Source organism: Callionymus lyra, chromosome 3 (genome assembly GCF_982586985.1).
Source record: "Callionymus lyra chromosome 3, fCalLyr1.hap1.1, whole genome shotgun sequence".
Classification (NCBI taxonomy): Eukaryota; Metazoa; Chordata; class Actinopteri; order Syngnathiformes; family Callionymidae; genus Callionymus; species Callionymus lyra.
In genome coordinates, this window is record NC_141820.1 from 37,957,060 (window position 1) to 37,982,428 (window position 25,369).

General features: G+C 38.2%; 1 protein-coding gene across 3 annotated transcripts in view; it reads right to left on the bottom strand.

The window, feature by feature from the left end:
• Positions 1-25,369, bottom strand: part of tbc1d22a (TBC1 domain family, member 22a) — a 126,141-nt gene that overhangs the window by 45,319 nt on the left and 55,453 nt on the right. For all 3 annotated transcript variants that reach the window (XM_087787833.1, XM_087787834.1, XM_087787832.1), the window contains 2 exons: positions 18,695-18,801; positions 3,157-3,232 (listed from right to left, as the gene is read on the bottom strand). In XM_087787833.1, coding sequence (XP_087643959.1) covers positions 3,157-3,232; positions 18,695-18,801 — 183 coding nt within the window. The remainder of the gene's footprint in view (positions 1-3,156; positions 3,233-18,694; positions 18,802-25,369) is intronic.

Consider the following 25,369-nt stretch of genomic DNA (forward strand, 5'->3'; position numbering starts at 1 on the left):
AAGCACACGCTTGACTACAGGTTGCCCTTCTTGCAACTCACATAAGGTCATCCTCAAGTTGAACTGAATTTTTCAGCACAGTCTTTGAATAATGAACAACAAAGACATCTTTATAATGATCTTCTCCTCTTGCTTGTATCCTGTCTTATGGCTCAAACACAGTATTCACTCCCAGTCAGTAGACAGAAGAATTCTGCTATGTTTTTCGTTGGTATCTTTATTGAGTTACTATCTCATAGAATTTTGCGCACGATACATATTTTTACCTTAGACACGTTGTTATTATATGTTAATCTTGCAATATCTTGCATCATTTTGAAGGGCTCTTGTGCTACATTTAGATAAGAAACATGTCTTGATATAAATGTGTAGAAAAGCAAGAGGAAAAAGGGAATTCCCATATAAGTGGAACAAGGTGAAAAAACCCAGTTGAAACCCTTCTAAAAGAACAATCAAAAGCTAGAAACTTCAAAAGTCTAGCGGAAGCTCATTGGATACACGATTAGGCTGTACCGTTTGTTATGTAAGCCGCGACTCCCCTCTTTATCACTCCACATCTGATAAGTGCTGATAGGCTATTTGGAAGACATGAGCGGCCATTGTGCCTAAAGTAGATGTCCTGTCAACAGCGGATGGAGAAAAAATATCCAGCAACACAAGATAAAAGCCATCAGTGATGTCGTTAGAGGTCATAATGTCAACGAGCTGTAAAATGCTCCAATTGTGATGACAGGGAACTTAAGATACAGCCAAATATGGCTCTGTGATAACTGGAGGTCCATTTTTACTTGATTCATCTCAGTTACTAAACTCACACTCACCTGATTTACAAATTGCATTTAATGTGGTGATGTAAGGCACAACAAAATAAATTTGTTAATATAAGGGCTGGGATATTACAAAACAGGGTTTCTCCAAGAACCATAATTAATCGCATTGTAAACACAAAATCCAATCAAGAATATTAGGTGCACTTTTACCATCTAAAATCAGCCATGACATATCTTAACTTAAAAATGTAAAACAAAAAATACCATTACTTTAATGCTAATGTCCACTGCCAGAGCTTTAATGTGATCCTGTTCATTATGAAAAATATAAGAAAAAAATCTACCAACAAAATACAGGCTATATCAGAAAGGCCAAACAGAAACTCTTGACAGGGAGCGGCATCACCAGTCAAGACAAATGCTGAAGACAAACACATCTCCATGTGGCAGAGCTTCAGCGCATTCTCACTGACCAAATTGACAGAAATTAATGTAGTTTCGCCAAAAAATGCACTTTCAGAGGGGGTCAGAAGGGTCTACAGCTCCGTCGTCACGCTATATTCAATTTACTACTGAAAGTGTCCCTGGACCGATAATTTTACAGATTGCTTTAAGTTTATAAAGTAAATCAACCCAAAATAAAATATCCTGTTGTTATGTTGGCCTTTAATTTATGTCCGACATAAAACAGTGATCAAAGTTTAAAAAATAATAAATTACCATAAATAATCACAAAGGTAGAAATAGACTGTGTGACTAGTGTTTTGTGTAGCCACTTCTTCAGACTTGCAATAGCTGCATAAAATTAATGAAAAAGGAGTTCAGTCTTTATCCAAGCCTTCATGTGTGTTCAGTTCTTGTTCATCAGGGAGAATGAAGGTAATCCAAACTTTATGATCAGTAACAGCCTGGTTGTCACTCATTCAGACCTCCAAATCCTAATCTCCATACCTGTACTCTCGTATCAACTTCCATCCCATCATTTACACACATTGCGAAACAACTCAGGAACACCACGAAGCATAAACTTTGATAATTAGTATCAAAAAGGGGCATTTTTCTCTTTTAATGTGTAAATGATCAATGACGTTTTTCTTCAGCTATTCAATTGCTTGTCCTTATAGCATTTAAAGATCAACTAATGTGAAATCCCACCTCTCCTGACTCACTCACATGTTTCAAATGTTGAAGTCTTCCTCTCCAAGATGCAGTCCCTCATCATGACCTTGTTTTAAAGTTACTACTTTATAGTTTTCCACACCTCTGAAATGTTGGCGAAAGAGAGGTTACGAGAGCTATAGTTTGATAAAAATTAAACGTTCTGGTGGAGGCAATTGTTGTTCTGTGATTTAATTTCTATATTTGAGCTCAGACTAACACGTGAAAATGCAGGCCCTTTTAAAAGTGGGACATTTGAATGCAGTAGAGAGTGGTGCCTCCTTCAGGCTGACGGAGCAGCTGACAGCAGTGTCCGACAGCACCAAGGTTAGCCAAGATCACGACCACATTATCAACATTAACTCAGATTATGCTTTTAGTAGTTCCACTCTTTGACGGAAAATAGATAGGAAACTTGCATCTGATTCCATATGAGGTACACAAATGTACGGCAGAAAATGTGGTTAGTTAATTAAGAGAAAAGTGTGTGGAGCGTCGCTGAGCTGTTTATGAGTGCTCCGTGTGCAGCCCTCGGCACACCACGCTGCGCAGCAAAAACCACCTCACTCACCTGACGAGCCGGCAGAATTATAATTAGGGAGCAAAATCACAAAGTCACACAATTATAAAAACTGATCAACAGGAGATAGTTGGTGTGAAAATTTGTGAAAGAATTTCAGCATTATTATTCAACCTGTCACATAAACAGATCCAGCATAATCTAATGCATTCTGTTACAAAGACAAGAAAATCTCAAATGAATGCCACAATATTGTTGTTGAGTTTTTAAAGATACATTTCTGTTTCAGTATTCAAATCCAATGACTTTCTCTCCGTTATAAGGTTAACTTGTACATCATAAACAAATGTGATATGGTTGTTTGTTTAGACCTACTATTGTATTATTCAATCGTGACATTTCAAAGATTAATATAAAAATGCATAGATCTGATTGACTGTGAATATATGTAATTAATACTTTGATTGGCCCAAAAGTAAAATACAGATATTTAATGTGTCACTTTGATAGCAGTGACTATGGTAATCGTATCACGAACATCAGAGATTGAAGGAGTGAAAGTGAAGCCGCAAAAAGGTTTGAACAAAGTGAGAGAAGCGAGTAAAAGGTCAGGGGAGAACATACACCCTGTGGTGAGCAGAAAGTACCGGCAGATGAGTGTTGGATAAGTGCAAGGATTGAAGGATGAGGGGAAAGCCGACGACTCACCGTCAATCCTGCTGACCAGCTCCTCCAGGGCTTTGACTTTTTTCTGGATTCCCGGCTGTGCAAATGTGTAGTTGTCCTGCAAAAGAAAGACACAAAAAGGTTAATATTGATTTCAGACAGCTTGAAACTTGACTTTTCTTAAGTAAATATTTTCTTATAACATTGACAATTCCTGAAGGTGGACCACCTAAATATCAATAACGTGACCCGGGAACTTGAGAAAAAGAGCAGCGTTCGAAGAGCAGACATTGTATTGTATAAATATTTATCGCCCTTGCTTCAATTTGTCCTAAGCGGTTTGAAATTTCACTGATGCTTTATTTTCAAAGAGAACAAGACCTAAAAGACCATCAGAAACACAAGACAGGGAAAATGTATCCTGCTGATGTGCAAAAGTGGACCTGATGAAATTCAAGCCATTTTTGTTGATCCCAGGTTGTAAGTCAGAAATTTTTTGGCACTGAAATTGCTAAGAAAAGGACACAGAGGAAACAACATCCTCATCTCGGTTACAGGGTGACACCAGTGAGACTCACAACAAGCAGCGACAGAAGCGGAATATATTCCCTGAATTTGAAATAGAAAAGGTTGAGTGGTTGTAAACATTGAAAAACTTTGAAGGCGATCTTCGTCCCCACGGCTTTAGCGAACACCGCCATTGAAAAAATTATGTTCCGGACAAATTAGTAGGTTTTCATCAAAGAGGCTCACTATATGCACTTCACCCGTCAGTTTTCTGCTGTGACTCAGGCACTATCATAAGTAAGCGATGATGATGATGATAATTATTACAATTCTCTTTACCAGTTACGCGTTAAAAAAAAGGGCATTGCGTCCGGACTACACAGCAGTTTAGGGCGAGAGGCAGGTGACAATCTGGAGAAGCCATTGGTCCATCAGAGCACAGATATGGACAGACAGCCACTCGCACACATGCCTGCAGCTATTTAGCTAGTTCCCTTCTCAGCACAGCGGGTTGATGGAAAAGTCAGCAGCATAAGGGAGCAACAGTGGATGAGCTAAACAAGCGTCTCATATTGAAGATGTTAAAGAGAGGAGTACATTTGAGGTGGCTCAGATTGGAGAAAAGGTTCAGAGAACAAATGAATGTCAAATACAGTATATGTTTTGGATAAGCAGAGTGACACACACTTGCAATTATAATGAATAATGATAATGACAGTCTAAAACTATGGATTTTTTCATAATCCCTTCGATTTGAATGTGTGGTACAACTACAAGCACACTCATATCTAGAGATTGTCTACACTTTTTATAATAACACCCAATAGCTATGACACTGTACTGACTAAAACAGTGCTTGCATTCAAACAGCATTCTATTTTTTTTTTTAGTTTGAAAATGTCTGTCCTACACATGGACCCAAGACACAAATTGTAACCAAAATTAGGTTTTATATCTAAATCACTTGAAATTGTCACACAGAAATTGTCTGCGATGTATGATTGGATTCAGATTATGGAGGCGAAACATAACCAAAATCTCTGCCCATCACGAGGAATTACTGTGCTGACACCTCAACGAGAATTCAACAGCAGCGTATTTCAGGGTTGGGTCACAAGTGTGAATATGATAGCAGAAGTGGGAGAAGCCAGCAGTTGAGTTGCAGAATTCAATACATGTGAGCGGCACATCCACGATAGGTGCACGCACACACCCCCACACGACAAGGATTACCTTTCCTTGAGGGGTCATTTCAGTGTGGCTAAAAGAACAGCTGATGCGGCAAACTATCCAACAGATGGAGGGAGAAAGATGGAGAGCAAGAAGGAGAGAAAGAGCGTGGCGAGGGAAAGGAAAGTCGTTTAGCAATAAACACCTCCAGTTGTCCTTCAGGCTCAGCAGAACTAAGGTGCGGGCGTGCTCGCCGCCCCTCGAAGGGTGGTGGGGTGGAACCACAAGGAATTATGACATTACAGTGCATATATGCAAAAGTAGTGTGTACTTTAAGGAATTGACCTTTTAAAGTCATTAAACTCACCATTGTCTGAGTCTACTCCTAAAACTTGATTTTTGATTCTCTACAGACCTGTCATTTTTCACATGGGCCACACCTGAGTAGTGTCACACCATTCTGGGCTTTAGATAATAATTGTGCTCCGAATTTATTAGGAAAACGTTTGTTTTGCTGCTCGAACTTTCTTCTAATCTCCTCACTCAAGACCTTCCAGGATTTCTGGACCACTTTTCAATTCCAACATCCCAACAAAGTAAATTATACCTGACTTCCATCCTTTTCTAAAAAAAAAAAAACAGACTTTGGGAACCTAGGAACAGTAATCAACAATCATTTTTATTGCACAAATACCTTGACATTGTTAACATGTACTGGATATGATATAAGCCAAATTACAAATAATAGAACGCTTTAAATTCATGTTTGATGTATTTATATCAATAAAAAAAAAAAATTACAAACAGAAACATACTGATGAGTACAACAGAGGTTTAAGATGAATCTAAGAGACACTTAAATCATGACATTAGTTGCCCTTTAACCTGTAATTGTATATTATTGTGTTCTCTTGATTCTTATACTCTTGTCCTAAAGTATTCTTATAACATTACGTCAGTTGCATTCACGCACATTCCAGTGTCAAAGGTATTACTCTATTATTCAAGGTGAATTCTTATTATTCATTAGTAAGTCCTGTGATAATTAAACACTATTTTCAAAACACATGCAACAGTTCTGAGGTGATATTCTTCTTTTTCCAGGAAATGCCTCGTGCAGGCCTTTCAAGGTTTGTCCTATTTGTCCATTTTTTTCATGTCTGAGAAGAACCTTTCATCATATTAAATTATAATATAATAATAAATGTTTATTATTATATTATATATATATATCCACCTTTTTTTCTTTCACAATTTTTTCACCTCATACCAACGTTAATGTGGCAGGGTGCGATGCAAGTGTGAGTACTGCAGAAAGTAATTACCTTTGCATTATTGGAGCTTCTGGCTTTAATCATTTTCACTCACATTCCTCCATCATCTCCTTCATTTCTTTCTGTCCTGTGGTGTTTTCCCATTCTCCCTACTCTGTACTTTTTTGGTGCTTTAAAAACACATTTTTCTCTAAGAATATTTAGCTGGTGTGAGTGAGGGGCGCACGGTGGCACAGTGGTGTGACCGCGCAACAGAAAGAAGTTTGCAGGTTCGTAATTACATTTTTAATCAAATTATTTTAGAGGAAAAAAAAATAATTTCATGAAAATAGTTTTCAATCATTTGTTATAATGCATAACAGGCTGACTGTTAAGATGTTCCTAAAATGAAGAATACACTGGATTTCAGCTGACTCTTGTGACTTCAAACTGCTGGATCTTACAACTGTTTGAAGTAATCACCATTACGAAATATTCACTTATAGAAATGATGTCAAGAGAATAAGCAGAGGAATCTCTTGAACATAAAGCTATGTTGCTCAGCTTTAATCTCCCCCTGAAACAGATTGAGCTGGTTATTTATAACTGCATAACGCAAGGAATAAACATCGGACGATACTTTAAAGAGTCTTATGACACAATAAAGATGTGATGAGAATCCCCTTGTTTTAGGTATGTGTGGACTTGACTTTAACTCCACTTATTAATTGTAATGATAGTGTAATGTAATGATGAATTCAGAGACGATGTACACTAGTTCAAAAGTTTGGGGTCACTTAGAAATTTCCTTATTTTTGAAAGAAAAGCACTGTTTTTTTTAAACAGTGCTTTAAACTAATCTAAGTTTAAACTAATCTATACATTGCTAATGTGGTAAGTGACTATTCTAGCTGCAAATGTCTGTTTTTTGGTGCAATATCTACATAGGTGTATAGAGGCCCATTTCCAGCAACTATCACTCCAGTGTTCTAATGGTACAATGTGTTTGCTCATTGGGTCAGAAGGCTAATGGATGATTAGAAAACCCTTTTGCAATTATGTTAGCACAGCTCAAAACAGTTTAGCTGGTTAGAGAAGCTATAAAACTGACCTTCCTTTGAGCTAGTTGAGTATCTGGAGCATCACATTTGTGGGGATGATTAAACGCTCAAAATGGCCAGAAAAAGAGAACTTTCATGTGAAACTCGACAGTCTATTCTTGTTCTTAGAAATTAAGGCTATTCCATGCGAGAAATTGCCAAGAAACTGAAGATTTCCTACAACAGTGTGTACTACTCACTACTAACAGCACAAACAGGCTCTAACCAGAGTAGAAAGAGAAGTGGGAGGCCCTGCTGCACAACTCAGCAAGAATATAAGTACATTAGAGTCTCTAGTTTGAGAAATAGACGCCTCACAGGTCCTCAACTGGCAGCTTCATTAAATAGTACCCACAAAACGCCAGTGTCAACATCTACAGTGAAGAGGCGACTCCGGGATGCTGGCCTTCAGGGCAGAGTGGCAAAGAAAAAGCCATATCTGAGACTGGCCAATAAAAGAAAAAGATTAATATGGGCAAAAGAACACAGACATTGGACAGAGGAAGAGTGGAAAAAAGTGTTATGGACGGACGAATCAAAGTTTGAGGTGTTTGGATCACATAGAAGAACATTTGTGAGACGCAGAACAACTGAAAAGATGCTGGAAGAGTGCCTGACGCCATCTGTCAAGCATGGTGGGGGTAACGTGATGGTCTGGGGTTGCTTTGGTGCTGGTAAGGTGGGAGATTTGTTCAGGGTTAAAGGGATTCTAAATAAGGAAGGCTATCACTCCATTTTGCAACGCCATGCCATACCCTGTGGACAGCGCTTGATTGGAGCCAATTTCATCCTACAACAGGACAATGACCCAAAGCACACCTCCAAGTTGTGCAAGAACTATTTAGAGAAGAAGCAGGCAGCTTGTATTCTATCTTTAATGGAGTGACCAGCGCAGTCACCAGATCTAAACCCCATTGAGCTGTTGTGGGAGCAACTTGACCGTATGGTACGCAAGAAGTGCCCATCCAGCCAATCCAACTTGTGGGAGGGGCTTCTAGAAGCATGGGGTGAAATTTCTACTGATTACCTCAACAAATTAACAGCTAGAATGCCCAAGGTCTGCAATGCTGTAATTGCTGCAAATGGAGGATTCTTTGACGAAAGAAAAGTTTGAAGGAAAAAAAATATTATTTCAAATAAAAATCATTATTTCTAACCTTGTCAATGTCTTGACTATATTTTCTATTCATTTTACAACTCATGGTGGTAAATAAGTGTGACTTTTCATGGAAAACACAACATTTTCTGGGTGACCCCAAACTTTTGAACGGTAGTGTAAGTCCTTAACTACTTTCTATATCCTATGTTCATATCTCTTCAGCTGTTCCATGTTCTTGTCTGTTTATATGGAGATAAGTTTATCACGCTATAGTTCTGGATACAATTCCCACCTTGATATTCACCCAGAGAGTCATTGAAACCTCCTCTGTTCACTGCATGCAAGTTAAAGTCCAGCTTTGATACACACTAGGCATGTTGGGTGGTTATTAAGAAGGGAAGGTGTTTATTTCTTGCAGTCTTGAAATCTATGGGTGAGGCTGTTAAAAAAATTGGTAATTGGATAGACAATTGGAACACTTCATCAATTTGTGCAGGCTTTTCCTTGATTTTCTGAGACTCTTATGTTTGTCTCCGTGTTGTCTTGACCTTTTAAGTATTTATTTTATTGGGTAATTTTTGATTGTTTAAGCGCTTTGTGACCCTGGTCTTGAAAAGCGCTCTATAAATACGAATTACTTACTTACTTACATCGATGTTACATTAAACAGCAATCTAAAACAAACATGCTCACATTTTAATAAAAGGAAAATAAAGGTTTAATAACCACATTTAACGTAAACTAAACTAAAACCCTTCTCAATATTTCTGCCATGCATGCTGAGAAACTGATGGAAAATGAATCTATAATAAAGAGTAGATGCAGCAGCAGCTGAGCAGTTGAACACACAAGTTCACAGATCATAGTTTTAGCTTCAGCTTCAGCTGCTTCTCAAAAACTGAAACATATGAGAGACGCTAACCTTCTTACAAGGTGCCAAACTTTGATCCACAGAAAACCCGCTAGTGAGTTTGCTATTCTGCTGGAGGCTGAGATCTGTTGATAGAATATTTTAAAATGTTGGCACGTAAAACTAGTAAAAAAAAAAGAATGATAAAAAAAACAAAACAGCTTAATTGAACCCAACTACTTGACTGACAGTTCCGGCTTTTTTGAAATAAAAAAAGTTCAACTGTGTGAAGTAACATTATGATTTAACGTCTATGTTGGAATGGTCTTATAGCGTGGGTTGGTCTAGACTGAGAGCAGTGATGCCTGGATATCGCTTTAAGCAAGGCTGTAGTTTAGTGGAAGTTTTTTCAAAGTTTCACATTAAGCTGGGGTAGGTATCAAAATTTTGTTTTTTGGAGGCATGGACCGTAATGCGTCGGTATCAAAACATGCTTTTTCTTTTGGAAATGTGTTTGTGGTATCCCTTGTGGTGTCTCAAATACATTTTATCTCAGGCATCCGAGTGACCGTGACCACAGAATACATCTGCATTCATATTTTTGAACGAGAATACCATCTTGCATACCTAAACCAGACATCCAGGAGACAAAACAAATATCTCATTGGCAACCATGAGGACATGGGTCGACACACTGTTGAAAATAAAATAATTTGCATCAGACAGTCCAGCAGTGATGAGGTATAGTTAAGGAATAAAGAAAATAATAATAAATAATAATTAGGTTTTACACAGAAGAAGATTTTAACAGTGCAGAAGAACCAGGCGAAGAGACTTACACATGAAGACAAAAAGGGAGACTATAATATATATATATATATATATATATATATATATATATATATATATATATATATAGTTATAAATACCATTCCAAAAATAGCTTTCAATTCCTCTTACCCACCATGTTCATATTTCCATCTTGTCTGATTACACGTCCTCTCTTTTATACCACGCCAAAATGACATCTAATTTCATTTATTAATTTTTTAAATTGATTCAAGCTCAACAATGTTTTCAACTTTTCGCTCATTTCCCCAACACCTCAGACCTTCTTAAACATTTTCTTCTTCTTAAAGGTTCTCCTTTTCATCTCACTGACTCTTTTTGTAAAATCCAAAATGGTGGATCTTTGATCAGCTGAGGCAACCGCAGGAAACTGACTGCCACTTCATTATTCATACATTCTCCCACCATCTGTCCATCCAGCAGCGTTAAGTGAATGGGAGAGCTCCCACATTAACACCGAAGCCACCGCAAAGTATACAAGGAAGAAGACTAGATGTCAACAGTGTTTAGTTCGCCCCGTTTTGTCGCTCATGGACCGTTCTGAATCGATAGCTCCTCTTCACCTCTCAGTCCTTTCTATCAGAGGCAACAATAGCTCAATGGTGGACTTAGATTGCCTTCTATTGTAGCACAGGATGTCTATCAGCAAGTTGGACAGGCCTGACACAACAATGCCGCCAGGGTTACGAAGCCCAGAGAAAGAGAAAAGAGAGAGAGACATAAGGAGAGCAAAGAGATGACAGGTAGAGATAAAGCGCAGACAATAAAAGATGTTCAGTGTTGTAGAGAAGACTGAAGGACAGAGTCAGTGATCTGTCAGACTGTGGCAGAGAGTGATTATATAAAGCAGATGACAGGTTGCGATAAAGTGTAGACAAAAGGGGGAAAGGCAATTACAGTCATTCTGATGTACAACGGGTTTCCTTCACTCGTCTCAACGATGAGGACGTGCATGTGTGCTAGTGCGGGCGGGAAAGGACAGAGTATGCTAATACCAGCAGTCTGTAGCCATTAAATAACTAAATAACATAACTTTTAATGAACTAGCGTTTCATGAGCAGATATACAGCGATACCTTTAGTTATAATGACAGACTAGGCACTATGGTTGTGTATCTAGCCCTGGGGTCACCAACCTTTTTGGGATTGAGGACTATTCCATGGACACTGAGTAGTACAAAGGCTAATAGGGCCTTTTTTTAAAGTAATAATAATGGTGATAGTTAAACAATAGGTAGTAATAATTCAATGTGAAGAGACTGCTCAAATGCCAATGATAATTATTCTCAAGATTATTCAAACAAAAATAATGTTTTTTAGAACACACCATCATAGCTCAGAGTGCCTGGTTTATGGCCTGATAAATTGTAGATTCAATCCCAGCTCTGGGTGAGATTCTGACATTGTGTCCCTGAGCAAGACATTTTACCTCGATTGCTCCTGATGGTTGAGCTGGTGCGCTGCCTCTCAGCCTACTGTCATCAGTGTTTGATTGTTAATGGTTAATGTTTCACTGAAAAAGCATAGAAAAGCTTCACTCTAACAGTATCAAAGACTTCAAGAGAACTCAGTACTTTTGAAATTATGGTTAATTCATGCAAGTATATCTTGTCCTTTTTTAACAGACAGACTTGATGTTCCGTCAGATTTTTTTGAGGTTTATTCTGTTCATTTTAATGTTATGTCCTTGCACCATTATTCTGGGGTGACATTGTATGATGTGACACCGAATTCATGAAAGGCGAGTTTAGAATCAGAAAATAGTGTACAGTAGGTGTTGGTCGGACTATATATTAGATAATGCTTACATTGGAGAGAGAATAAAACCAAAATGAAGCCCTTTAATGGAGCAATCTGCAATTACTTTTCGGTCCATTTAATACAGTTTCTGTCGAAACTTATGCCATTATGGTACAGAGTGTCGACCTGAAAACACAGAGCGGGACTGCTCATTTATTTTGGATTGAAAAAATATAAATATTATACAAGTAGCCAACTACTGAAAGGTAAAAAATACTCATTACCAAGATATCCACAGCAGCAAGTGCATGTAATCATATCACATTTTTTTAATGGTTCCATCCAGATGCCAGACTTCACCTCTGAGCCATCATGTGCTCCCTCCTTCACCTGCACTGACCTGCTAAACAGGCAGCATTTCATCACGTGATGTTTGTAAGGCTTTCTAAAGAAGGGGAAGCGTAACCTTAAAGTACCCACATAGGTAATCGCATCTACATTTCAAAGCAAGCAAACGTGAGACAAATCAAATTAGTGTACAGGATCACACAGGAAACACACAACAGCTTGAGGATGAGTGTGCTTGTGTGGCAGATTGAGTGACAGCCCAAGGTGGCATCAGAGATCCCAAGAGGGCCAGACAAGCGGACATGGAGTCTGGTTTGATCTGGCTGCCGTCTGCTAGCCGTCAGTTCTCGGACCCTGGTTAGCCCCTAGACGAAACCCCATCATGAGCTGGCGGCAGGGAAACAGATGGTCGCCTTGAGAATATGCACAGTCTGGCGTGTTCTCAGAGGGAAGGTGGCCAAGATATAGAGCAAAGAGTTGCTATTTTAAAATGTCTTTATTTAATGTGAGCTTTTCCCTTAATTGCCTTGATGTCATGCAATGTTGTTAAGTAATTAGATCCTCGTAGCAGCATCTGACTGTCTACATCAATATTTTAAAACTGTGTTAAGATGTTAAAGAAGGTTGTCAACGCTTTGGCAACTACACACCTGAATGAAAAAGTTCTTAACTGCAGTGTTTCTCAAACTACCCAGATTTACTGTACTTGTGAATAAGTCACACGTAAATGCAATTAAAACTAAACAAATTTGATATTTACACAGAGGTATGCATTTCTTCTAATTCTAATTCGCTGTATATTATAAGTCATGTATGTCTTAATGTTTTACAATTTCAAGTATAAGAATCTTTTGTATTTCATTCTCCACATTTGATATTTTTTCCATTAATAATGCATAAAACCTTTTTATATGTACTAAACTTTTACATACAGTTTATTTTTCATTAATTTTGACTTTATTAGATAATTTTGATCTAGCCCTGCGACAGACGTCCTATCCAGGGTGTCCCCTGCCTCTCGCCCTATGATTCTGGGCTCCAGTCTCACCGCGACCACGGGATAAAGCGGTTGTCGATAAATGAATGAATGAATTTCGGTCTAACTATATCTCAAAAAATAAACATGGCTCTAAGATTTTACTGTAGTGGCCGATGTCAAGCCTTTACTTTAGACTAGAGTGTCATTCCTTATGCAACATCTAAGTATGTGGAAAGGATTCAGAAAGGGTTCCCATTTCTTATATTTCAGGAGACCCTTGCTGGTAGAAAAATAAAAATAAATCTGAGGAAATCATGCAACAACCAAGGAGTATTATAAAAATGCTTGATTTGATTTTGTGAATTGTTTTAATGCCTTATGATAATTAAACTTTAATTTCGCAGTTGGTTTATTTTAAAACTGATGGTTACTATCTCAAAACGAATCATGATGTTAAAAAGTGCCTATTCAATTGTTTAACTTGGAGCATTAGACATTAAAACTGGGAACAAATGTGCATGTTTAATCAACCAAGAACCTGATTATTTAGTTAAAGTCATAAAAAATGTTATGTGAAGTGCTAATTAAAACAATCTGCATTTTCTAGGCTACATAAATTTCATCATCAATCATTTAACTGGCATTAATCAAGGTGATAATTAAATCTAAATTTGGCATTTTATTACATAACCAATTCTTCTACTTCAGCCAAAAAAAGATTTCATATCACTTCGTTTCATTTCATCCCTGGAAACTCTAGGCGTTTATCCAATTACCCGAGAGTTGCAAGAAGCTGGGGCACCTATTGGAGGAGGGTGTGTACACTTCTGTGGCCACCAACTATTTAAAGTCCATTAAAGAGCTAAAAATAGCGGCTGAAATTGTTCTACGCTTGTATAGAGTCGTTCATCAAGCTACCAAACCGACTAAGGAGCATTTTTATGTTGGACCCCTGCGTGTCCGTGTGAGCAGTGAAATGTAATAACTCCAGATCCCAGGGTGAAATAGAAATTCTCGACGTTGGGTCTTGAGCTGGAAAATACATTTAGGAGCCCCCGCTGCAAAAAGGTATATCTGCAAAATTAACATAAAAGGCAGCTGTTCATCTGCCGGCTTTAAAACTGAGAGCCCTCGGAGGGGTGCTGAAGGAATAATGGACTTTTTAAACTTTCTGACTTCATTCCTCTCTTTGGGCAGAGTGGGTGAGACAATGAGAGCGGCACTCTCGGATAGCATTTGGAAACCCGTAAATTACAATCAAAAGCAAAATGAGGGCTTTATGTTGCTCTAGTTCGATATTGAGAGGATCTATTTACATCAATAGGCTCCGAGCAGACAGAGAGAGACTGTAAATATGAATAAATTAAAGTGGCAGATATGTTTTTAACAAGTTAAATTAGATGTGTTCGCCAGAGGCGCTGTCCAATTTAGTGCTGTGCACGACTAATTGCAACCCAGACTGAGGTAACACCGGGGTCGGCTTCACCGGCTAAAAGGGGGCGTGAGCTGATCTGTTGCGCACCGTTTATAATTCGCTCTCTATATATTTTATCATGGATCGCTCAGCAAGTTCTTTCAGAGCTTTCGGCTGGTTAATAATGAAAGAGGTTTAACGATGACTAAGGTGTCTCCTTCTGGTTCGGTGGCTTCCGTAGATTTGTTTTGATGTGCTGGTGTTGACGCTGAGACTCGGCCGTTTGATGTGTAAATGCTCGCTGAGTCCCTTATGTTGTTGTTGTTGCTGCTGCTGATGATGTGAAAGAAGGCACATACTTTATATTTTAAAGGCCACATTAGCCTGAAAACCACATTAGGACAGAAGAATGTCCACTTACCTCAACGTGTGTGCTCATTGCTCATGCAATAGGAGTGTAAAAAAAGGTGCACTAAGTATGGAATGTAGAGTTAAATCTGAACAGTTAAAAATACTGTTCTTCAGTCAACTGAAATGACCAGTTGGTTTGCTCACAGTTAAGCACTCACAACCACCAAGCAAACTAGACAATGATATACGTTATTTTGCCCTCTATGAGAAGAAACTGTGGGATATCCAGACTAAGAACACCTTATTGTTTTTATCATCATTAATTGATACAATAATACAATTGTTGTTTTAATTGTTAATGTATTGTTATCACCATTAGTGGACTTTGATCATTATGTCACATCAAAAATATGCATTCTTAAATCCTAAAAATGTCACATTGGCTATGCTTTTGTTTTAAATGGTACTTCAATAATCTTTAAAAAAAAAAAAAAAGAGAAAACAAATAAACAAATTTCATTGTCGTGATGTAAGGTCCCCATCTTTCTATCATCATTGGACTGTACGCATACACCAGCATTTGGAACATGCTTATCAAAACACATTTTAAAAGTGTAAACTTACAGGTTTTTATTTTTACTTCAAAACAGACAATAATATGTATGAATGCTTACAATTCTCTTTCTTCATAACTGATTAAAAAGAAACCTTATGTTTGGTGGCACTTCTAAATTACGAGTGCAACATTTAAACTTACATGTTTCATAAAAATGTTAAAGAAACTAAAAAGATAGCGATACACACATGAGCATGAAGGCTGATGCAGTCCCTCTCAAAGTTTTGGGTGAAGAGGTGCCAATTAAAAGCAAAGGCTTCTTACTCTAATTGCCAACAAAAAGTACCTGTTCAAGTGGGCAGTAGCGTGAGAGACAATAAAAAAAGAGCTAATGACCTCTTTCCACTATTAAAAGTGGAGCCAGAAAGTATCGGCTTCACTCCGCACCTGTAATTGTTAGAGGATGGACGAGTTGAAAACCGTTACTTTAGGTGGATTTCAACTTTCTAAGATTCTAGGAAAGAGCTATGTGATGCAGTGAATTCTTTTTATACAAATAGCCAGTTAAAAAGACCCTTTTCTGAATATATAAGGTGCTTCCAAACGCAGTGAGTGAGTGTAATTGACCAGTAAGCCTCCCTTTCTTCCAGAAAACCCTTCCAGCCCCCCATGAACCTGAGAAGAGGGTAGTGGATGTGAGAGGGTTTGAGATGAGGTCAGGCCAAGGATCGCCAACTAATTATGGTGGTAAGGCACTCAGCCTTTGTCGGATTGTTTAGAAAGCATTAGAGGGAGAATCGTGGGCTTCCCTGATGCATTGCACATAATTAGTTTGTAGCCAAGGTCACAAACAAACACAAGTGTGACACCAGCAGCATCAACAAACACACGGGAGGAGCCACACAGGGACGACATCCATTCTTCAGCCACATTCCCACACACTGCCACCATCCCACTGTTATTCATTCAAAAAGCTAATCGACTATCAATAGATCACATATGCTTGGAAACCTCAGAAAATAGAACATTTGTGACACAAAAATCCTTTCACCCCCATTAACACCGATACTCGTACAACGCCGAGCATGCTGCCTAATCAATAGATTTAAAGACTAACTGCTGCGGCTTGTTCTTATAAGTGTTACTTTAAATTAAGGAGCATTGACCCGGGTGGATAAACTTGGCACTTGCTTCTGTAAAAAGCCAAGCAAGGAAGGAAATGATGTTTGAAGAAGAAGAAGGATAAGATTACATCGACCTCACTTGAAGCGTTGTCAATGTTGCATCTTATTGAATGAGCCTTAATACAATATTAAATAGATAATATGATTAATTTCATGTTTACAGTTGGTCAAAATATTATATTATTTAAATTCTAACAAGGTTTATTATGACAAATTTCAATTTTCTTTAGGTAGTATTTGACAAAGTACCAGTACATTTAGTTTACTAAATTAAGTTAAAAGTATACTATAGATTTGAAAATGTTAATATCCTGTTATTAATTCTACTTCTTACTTTAGAGAAAAACCTTTCATGTTTTTTTTGTTTGTTTTTTAACAAACTATTTAGGTTGTTTATAAAACATGCATATTTGACTGATTGACATCAGACAACTTAATATTAGAGTTCAGAAAAATTCATGAAGGACGAGAATTCTGAAAGACATGTTTAGAATTGACGGATGGCTAAACCACGGCAGCTGACAGTGAGGTTGATCATCAGATCTGGTGGGCAAAGCGTGTGAGCGGTGTGGGGATGAAATAAAACATAGTTTGACACAGAGATCTGAATGCAATTATCTGTCTAGTGCACACTTAAGCTGTCTCATTAATATGCAAGACAATCATATTCCTTTAAACACACACTTTAAAGAGCCACTTCACCGTAAAACACCTGCTGTGGGATTAGCTTCTATATTAAGAAGGACTTTAGAGGACAAAATAGTAGCATTCAGACTGTTCAGAAAACAGCTGAGGAATGAGAGACTCCGAGTAGATATCATTACTATTAGCTCCACTGATAGAGTGCAGCAAATTAACAGCTTCCCTCTTTTCGTGATATTTTTTACTCTTTTTTTGACAAAGGTCATCAAACAACCTGTACACCAGGATGTGGAGCTCAATCACTCAAGGGGCCAAACCTTTTATAAGTCTATTTCTCAGTCCAAATACAAAGTCTATTCAATATAAATAACACGGAGAGTACAAATATTTTCTTTGCATTCTTGAAAGCTCTATCTTATCTTATATTTATAGTTGATATTTGTTTTAGTTTGAGCAAACTCTGATTCATTTGTGGTTAAATAAACTGTCAAAACCTTTACTGTAGTTGTCCAAGCACCAACACAAACATTTAGGGTGATTCATGCCATTATAATAACACATTATCCAGATCTTTTCACTATTTTTCATAACAGGGTGGCAATAACAATATTCAAACTAAAAACCCTTTAAAGATGTCAGGTTATAGTATTTATTATTAAAACAAAGTTTTAAGCTGTCATTATTTCAAATATGCTTTTGAATGCTTATTTATATCGTACTTCTAAACTTCTATTATTTAATTTAGTTTAGTTTCATAGCACAAACAATGTGAATAATTTATCCACTAAGATTATTACAAGATGACAGGTTTCAAAATAAATTCGAGTAAGGAGTCTGACTAGGCGATATAAGGTGCAACAATATTCCTTCAAAGCATTTCTGGTGAGTGAGATCATTGATGGGAGACATCATGTGTCTTCAGTGGCAGCAGTCTGTGACCATGTGCAGGGACTTTGACGGCTTCCTGTCAAGCCACTGTCATGAGTAGATGGGACTTGACTGATTAATACTAGTCTGGGGAGGAAACCATAGAAGAAAAAGTCAGGAAAAAGAAGGAGGGAATTTGAACGTCTGCTAATAATAAGGTGTACACTTGAGGACTACAGATGGAAGGTAGCATTGTGCTAAATCTGTTGCAGACATTTTTTTTTACCAGTCTATGTCTCGCTCTCACTTAACTCAACAGTTGAGCAGTTGTCCTCAACTCCTGGTCTGACTATATAACATTTAACTTTACTGTGGTGCAAAAAAAAGTTGGGGACCCCTGATTTATATGCTTGCGGTTTAAATGATTATCACTGTCTAGAACCTGTTTTGTTTTTAAAAAGTTTGTATTTTCTTTGGATTATTTTAGCCTATGACTCTTGACAAATCAAGATGCCCTTTTTCAGTGAAGTAAAGGGTTGGGGAACAACCCCTGGTTAACAGCGCAGAAATCTAAAAACCTTAAGTTCCAAAAACCAGAGAGAAGCTGAACGGACAATTGTATGCATTTTTTTTGGTATCATTTAACTCTCTCCTTTGTTAAAACATGCTTACCTGAATGCCATCTAATAGTTTGCTCATACACCAGAAGCTGTCGGCCTCAATGTTCCTCAGCGCTTCTTCTTGAAGACTGGACACATCAAAGTTTTCCACCTCCTCCTCTGTAAAAGAAGAAGACAAAGAAGTACGTAAATAGAGGGAGTGTCAAGACAAAGCTATTCAGGATGACTGACTCAGTAGGAAGGAGCTCAATCATGAAAACGCTTCAGAACTGAAATGAGAAAGTTATAGGAGCAAGAGAAGTGAGCAACACAGAAGGGGAAAAGTTTTGCTTGATATTTTCAACAAACTTTCTTTTTTATAGACGGACAAGGTGGTTGATACACCTCACTGGCAGTCAAAGGCTAAACACAGAGGAAGCTGGGCTTCATTGTGGTTTAGTCTGCAACTGCAGGTTGCTACTGGTTATTAGCAGCAATTTTCATTTCCAGTTATGAGTGATGTCTAAGGTTGCAGTAAACTGTGCAGCAAGACAGCGAACGCTGGTGCACTCACGTGTCCGTATATCCACTTTTTTACATAGATTATTACAAGATACCAGGTTTAAAAAAAATATAGGAAGGAGTCTGACTAGGAGATATAAGTGCAACACTATTCATTCAAAGTGTTTCTGGTGAGTGAGATCATTGATGTGAATCATCATGTGTCTTCAGTGGCAGCAGTGTGTGACCGTGTGCAGGGACTTTGACGGCTTCCTGTCAAGCCACTGTCATGAGTAGATGGGATTTGACTGATTAATACTAGAGTGGGGAGGAAACCATAGAAAAAAAAAGCCCAGGGAAAAAAGTTTTTGATGTTTTTTTTTAATGTCTGGTAATAATAAGAAGGATAAAGGATATGTTTATGCTGTATGGAACCAACAGTTTTGCCCAGAACCTGCCAGCCATCAGCTTGGTATCCGTGGAAACCTGGAGTGAAATGCTGTCAAGTTTGTAATGAGCATGCTCAGTCCGACAGACGGTGAGCTGGCAGAAGGTCTGGACTACAAAGCCGCTAACAACTAGGCTGTGAGCAGATAGTGTGTGTGTCTGTGTGTGTGTGTGTGTGTGCTCTTTCAATGCTCTGCAACACCACTTATCATTCTGGTGTCTGCCTGAAGTCTGCAAGAGATGGAATGGAATACATAGATGCAGCTTTTCATTGTTTTCATGAGATTGTAGCATGATTTTTCACAAAGCTTAAACAGTAATCAGGATATTGGCCATTTATCCCAGAGTCTTTAAGAAGTTCTTAAGTGCTATGATCTGAACCACAGTGTTTAGCACTTCTTAGCAACCAAATGCTCAGTGATCGAGCCATGTCAGGGACATGTATATCCTTTACTTCTTCACAAACATTTGTGTACTGTATACGAGTTTATAGTACTACATGTAAATAGTTGACAGAAATGATGCTGACGAGAGTTAAAGCTCAATACAGATTAACTTGTAGAGGCTGATCATGCAATGGAAACACTTGAGTGACAACATACTAAAGTCCCGCATTTGTCACCCTGGGCTCTGAACGGCCGACACACCCAAACAACACCGTGGCATGAGAGGATAACAATGAAATAGTTTAACCAAATGATCCACACCAAACATGAAAAACATCAACAGCCCTGTATTTCACAGATATCAAGGAAACGGATGTGATTGAACTCAAGAGAGCTTCCTCTCCAAGAAAGTCCCTCATCATGGTGATGTTTTAAAGTTATTACTTTATATAGTTCCCCCTTCTATTTAATATGTAAACAAAAATAAAAAAGTAAAATATTTTGGATTTATCATTTCTATGAATCCTCTATCTACTAGTTGTATAACCTCTGTTTCTGAGAACTGCTTCACATATGTGTATTTATGTATAGTTAAACACATTCCACAATTCTTCTACATTTGTTAAATTTGCCTCAGAATTAGCATTTTTACATTACCCACAATGTTTCTATTGGATTAAGGATTGGGGTGGCCACTGCTTTACATTTTGGTCTGGAACAACAATGTTGCTTGCTTGTTGGTGTGTTTTGGGTGTTTTTGAACCCAATTTCAGGGCCTTTCCTCTATTTTTATGTAGACAAACCGTAGTTTGTACGAAACAAATGGAAAGAGAAACATCCATAGTTATGCTTGCACCAACATCATGCTCCACCATCTTGAGTGTGTACCTTGGCTTTAATTCTGTTTGCAGCTTGTCTGATGCACTGTTGGCTCTGGCTTGCATGGCTTCTACACATTCAGTGGCCTGATGATGCACAGCTATGAGACATTGTTTGAAAGTCTTTACCTTCAAAAGTATGAAGGCATTATACCCTCAGGAAAGGTTTGAAAAAGTCTTTGAACAAGAGGAAACGAAAGACGAGAAAAATGTACCAAATATTTTGAACAGTAACTTAAACCGTGTCAAGGCTACATCACAAATATTCCAGCAACATTATAGTCACCATTACCCTTAAACATAAATATTTTGCTGTGATTCTGAACTTAAAGTTAAATTTTTTAAGAGACAAATTCATTTCAGATTAAGGTCAAGCTGTTTTGTTTAGCCAACAATAAGAGGCAAAAGAAACAATTCTAATTCAAAGCCCTTCCTCTCTTCAGTGATTGCAAAAACAGATTGAATAGAAAAAAGATCAAAGAAATATCAAGGGTAAATCTATATGTAAAGTTGAACCAGCTTTTGTTTTTGTCACAATCTAACCGGAAACATCGTCATCTGAGCAGTTTTTAATATGATAGCTATTGTGAAGAACTAGACAATTAATTCATGGGATTGTGTGCTTCTCACAAGGTTAAGCAGCGATTGTATTAAAATCACAGTTGAAAAGATTAATTGTAAACAGTCCAACTGGCAATTCACATGGCGTCGTCGCTGATTAACAAGGTGATGAAGGACCTTTAGAGTGCTGCTGCACAGGGAGACCCTGACTATCCCAAAGTCTCAAATCAGTCATTGTCGTGGCTGAGGCTTTCAGGGCTCAGTTCCAAATCTAGACCTTGACTCCCGAGCAGATTAGAAGGGAAGGCTTCCCGGAGTCCAGCGCTTGCACTGGAATTGGACAGAGCTCATCACAATAACAAGGACACACATACAATGAGGCATAGGAGATGCAGCACTGAAACCTGAGTGGACAACAAAGCAACACTGCCCCCTGTCTGCGGAACTGGCCTTAAATGTGGCTGTTTACACAGGTAAAAGCAAGCGCTCCGGTCAATATTCATTTCACTGATAATGTGAATAAATAATGTGATCCATCAAAGCTTGCTACCACATGTCTTATGGTGTCACGCTGAGCAGCCGAATTTATTTCTGAGCACCCACTTGATCCACCCTCAAAGACCTAGTGTTTTAATAACCTGATAATTGAACAGCAGTCTGCCAGTAAGACATCTTTAAATGACTACTTGCCTGCCTCAGAAGACAACCTTCATTAATCATTGTCACTTCATTCATGCAGACAATTCTCAGCAATTCTGAAACCAAATATATTTTTGCAGAGGATGTCTTCAATGCCATCCTTTTAGAGAGCAGTGTGTTTCAAAGGTGAATGAAGTTCTCAGAATTGAAAGTCCTGAATCAGTTAAAGTTAAAGATTCATCCGACTCTCTGTGTTTAGGCTATAAGGACAGCAACCTAGGTAGAATCTGGCTCTTCCCTTACGTCTGAACCCTTATCAATATTTATACCTTATATATCTGCAAGGCAAGATGCGATAACGCCGATATTTCCTGGCAGTTTCCAAGGACCTCTGGATACCACTCAGATATCACAATTTACAATCAACTTAGTCATCCACAGAAATATCTCTTTCCTGATTTTGGAAGATGCTGGATTAAATATATATGATTTATAATCTCTGTTTGCTAAAAAACAGACAGTTAAACAACAAACTTTGAACTTTAAATTAGCATCAGACTTCAATTTAACCACACACATGTTAAGCTCTTGAAGAACACACAGAAAAAGAAATTCTAGATAAACAAACATCATCGTGCCACTTCACTTCTTTACCTATGATTCAACCGCTCGTCATAATTGTCTCTTGATCGGTTGCCAAAATCCTCTCAAACTGCTTGACACCGCTTTGGTTGCTATTCTTGTTCTCCCAAGCTGTTCTCCTCCCCCGACTGCTCTCCAACTTGTCTCTTATTGGCTACAGTGTCAGCTTCCTGCCAGCCCCCAGGGCTCATTTCCTGTTTGTCCTGGCGCAGGGGGCAACATGTCCAGGGAGACCGATTGCTTGGTTGCTGCCAGCTGTGAGCATTTGGCACAGCTTGGCAGGTTACACCACGAGAGAACGAGTGCAGGGCACAGACACACAAAGACAGAGAGGAGAACACACAAGACACAGCTGAAGCTAGCACCCTCCCTTGACAACGATAGGAAGACAGGATGTGTGATGCAATATAATAAAGGAGGTTTGCACTAATCAAATAATGAGCTTCTTTCCATCATCAAGGTTGACATTGTTCACAAACAACCCCAAGTTGTTCAACTTTTAAGAATTGCTACCTATAGCCACAAAAACATCTCTTAATTTGAATGGTAAAATCAAGTTATTATTATACAACATTTACATTCAGAGCAACAACAGATAGATAAACCAGATCAATTGAAACTTTCAACAAACATAAATATTGTTTGACCGTGACAGCACTACATCTTACACATCTTACAGCACTACAACACTGCCTCCCCCGACACACAACCTTGTTTGAGAAATAGAAAGAAAGGTTGTGACCACATGTAAAACAGTGAAATACGTTGCTTTAAATGAGTGCAATCATTTCCCTTCGAGGTGGTGTTCACACGTCACTTAAGAGAGTGAATGTGGCACATCATGCGAGAATCACGTTGACAGAAACTTAAAGGTGGTGTTGGAATGGTGTGATGAGATATGAAAACAAATAGCAGAGGTGATCACTTCTTCTGCAGTCAAGATTTAGCAAGAAAAGTGCTGGAAATGGAGTTTTGTCTGCGGCCACTTTATTTTCATGCGTTTCCAATCAACACAGTGGTACATCTTTCGTGAGATACATGGTTTACATTCTAAAAATCATTGTTAAAATACTGTACTATAGTAGTCGTCTAGCATTTTCAAAAGCTGATGCATTAAAAGCGCTAAACCTCCGCCTCTATAGAATGATGGTGCACTCTAGGATTGTATCACTATCACCATCTCATTCTATAAGCACTTGAACTTGTGCATCCATACATATTTATCTACCATAAAACCCACCCAGCGACTGAAGAGAGTTGGTGTGAGTCATTAACATGAAATGGAATACTGATATTAAAACCATTTCCGCCTACATAATGATCCACTTACCCCGAGGTGGGGAGCTTGTAGAGTGGGGTGCAGAGTGGATGAGGGATAAGGCCACGATTCAGCAGAGCGTCGACTGCCAACATCTCACTATGTCTTACCAGCCTCTGGCACCTTAACAACTGACATACAGTAAATCACCACCGAACATGTGTACAGCTGGCAACATGTGCTCCATAGCAACACTCCATACAATGTAGTGATGAAGAAGTTTCTGATGGGGAGACTTTCTGCCCATTGGAAGTATCGAGAAATAGAATAAAATTGAAAAAGGTATTTCAGATCAAGAGGGAAGGAGATCATATTTCAGACTGAAAACCTCTAACTGACTATTTTCACAAGTAGACACGTTTCTAATATGGCAACTACTGGTTTTCAGTTCAGTTCAGTTCAATTTATTTTAAGTGTGTTGTTGTTAGCCAGTTACATTAAATGGAATTCCATTAATACCTGGACTTGTTTTGTTACTTTCATGCTAGGAATGCAACCATCTAGGCAAGGGATATACAAACTTTGCCCACAGTGGTATAGATGGACCGATACACATACAGTACATATATCGGGGTCTTCCTACTCTACTGGACACTGTGTCACCAGGACCGGCACTTTCATGACCTGTAGGGCAGTAGAACAGACACCAGTGTTATCAAAACTGACGCTTGAGCCATAAAGAACAGAAGTACCTGAACAGGTGTTTGAACCACTACAATGCAAGCTTATATATTACCATAGCCAAAACTTGTCCCGTAAAATCTCTTTAGTCCGGCACCACCAGAGTCATATTTATTAAGTTACTGTTTATTCAGTGTTTGCTTTTTAAAGAAAATTAGAACAAAATAAATGGCAATTCAGAAGCCAGAAGCAACACCTTCTCAGAGAATTCTCTTTAGTCAGGAACACACAGGAAGAGAACTAAAAATCCAAACTCACCACCACCAAACATGAACTACAACATGATCTGTGTAACAGGGGTGAAATAATACAATTCATTAAAAATATATATATTTTTAAAACGTTTTGAATGCCTATGAAAGTGGTTTAATTTCTTAAGTTATCCAGTCCAAGAGAAGCAAAGTACATCTGCCTACCTAATGCACAATTAGACGCTTCGGAACTGAAGGAAAACTTTCCTGACATGTAAGTGAAGGATCATTCCATTAAGTAATTAGTGTGTGTAATCTGCACACTCACTTCATTGGGAAGAAAAAAGACATTAGGAGGGAAGTTGAAAAAGTAGAAGAAAGACACGTTTGATCATCAGAGTTAGTTTGCAGTTTTATTTTCGGACTTCACTGAGTATAAAAGTAGCACAGAATCATTGTCGCTATCACATATTAGAACTGTTTTTGCAAATGTTCTAAGGTTCT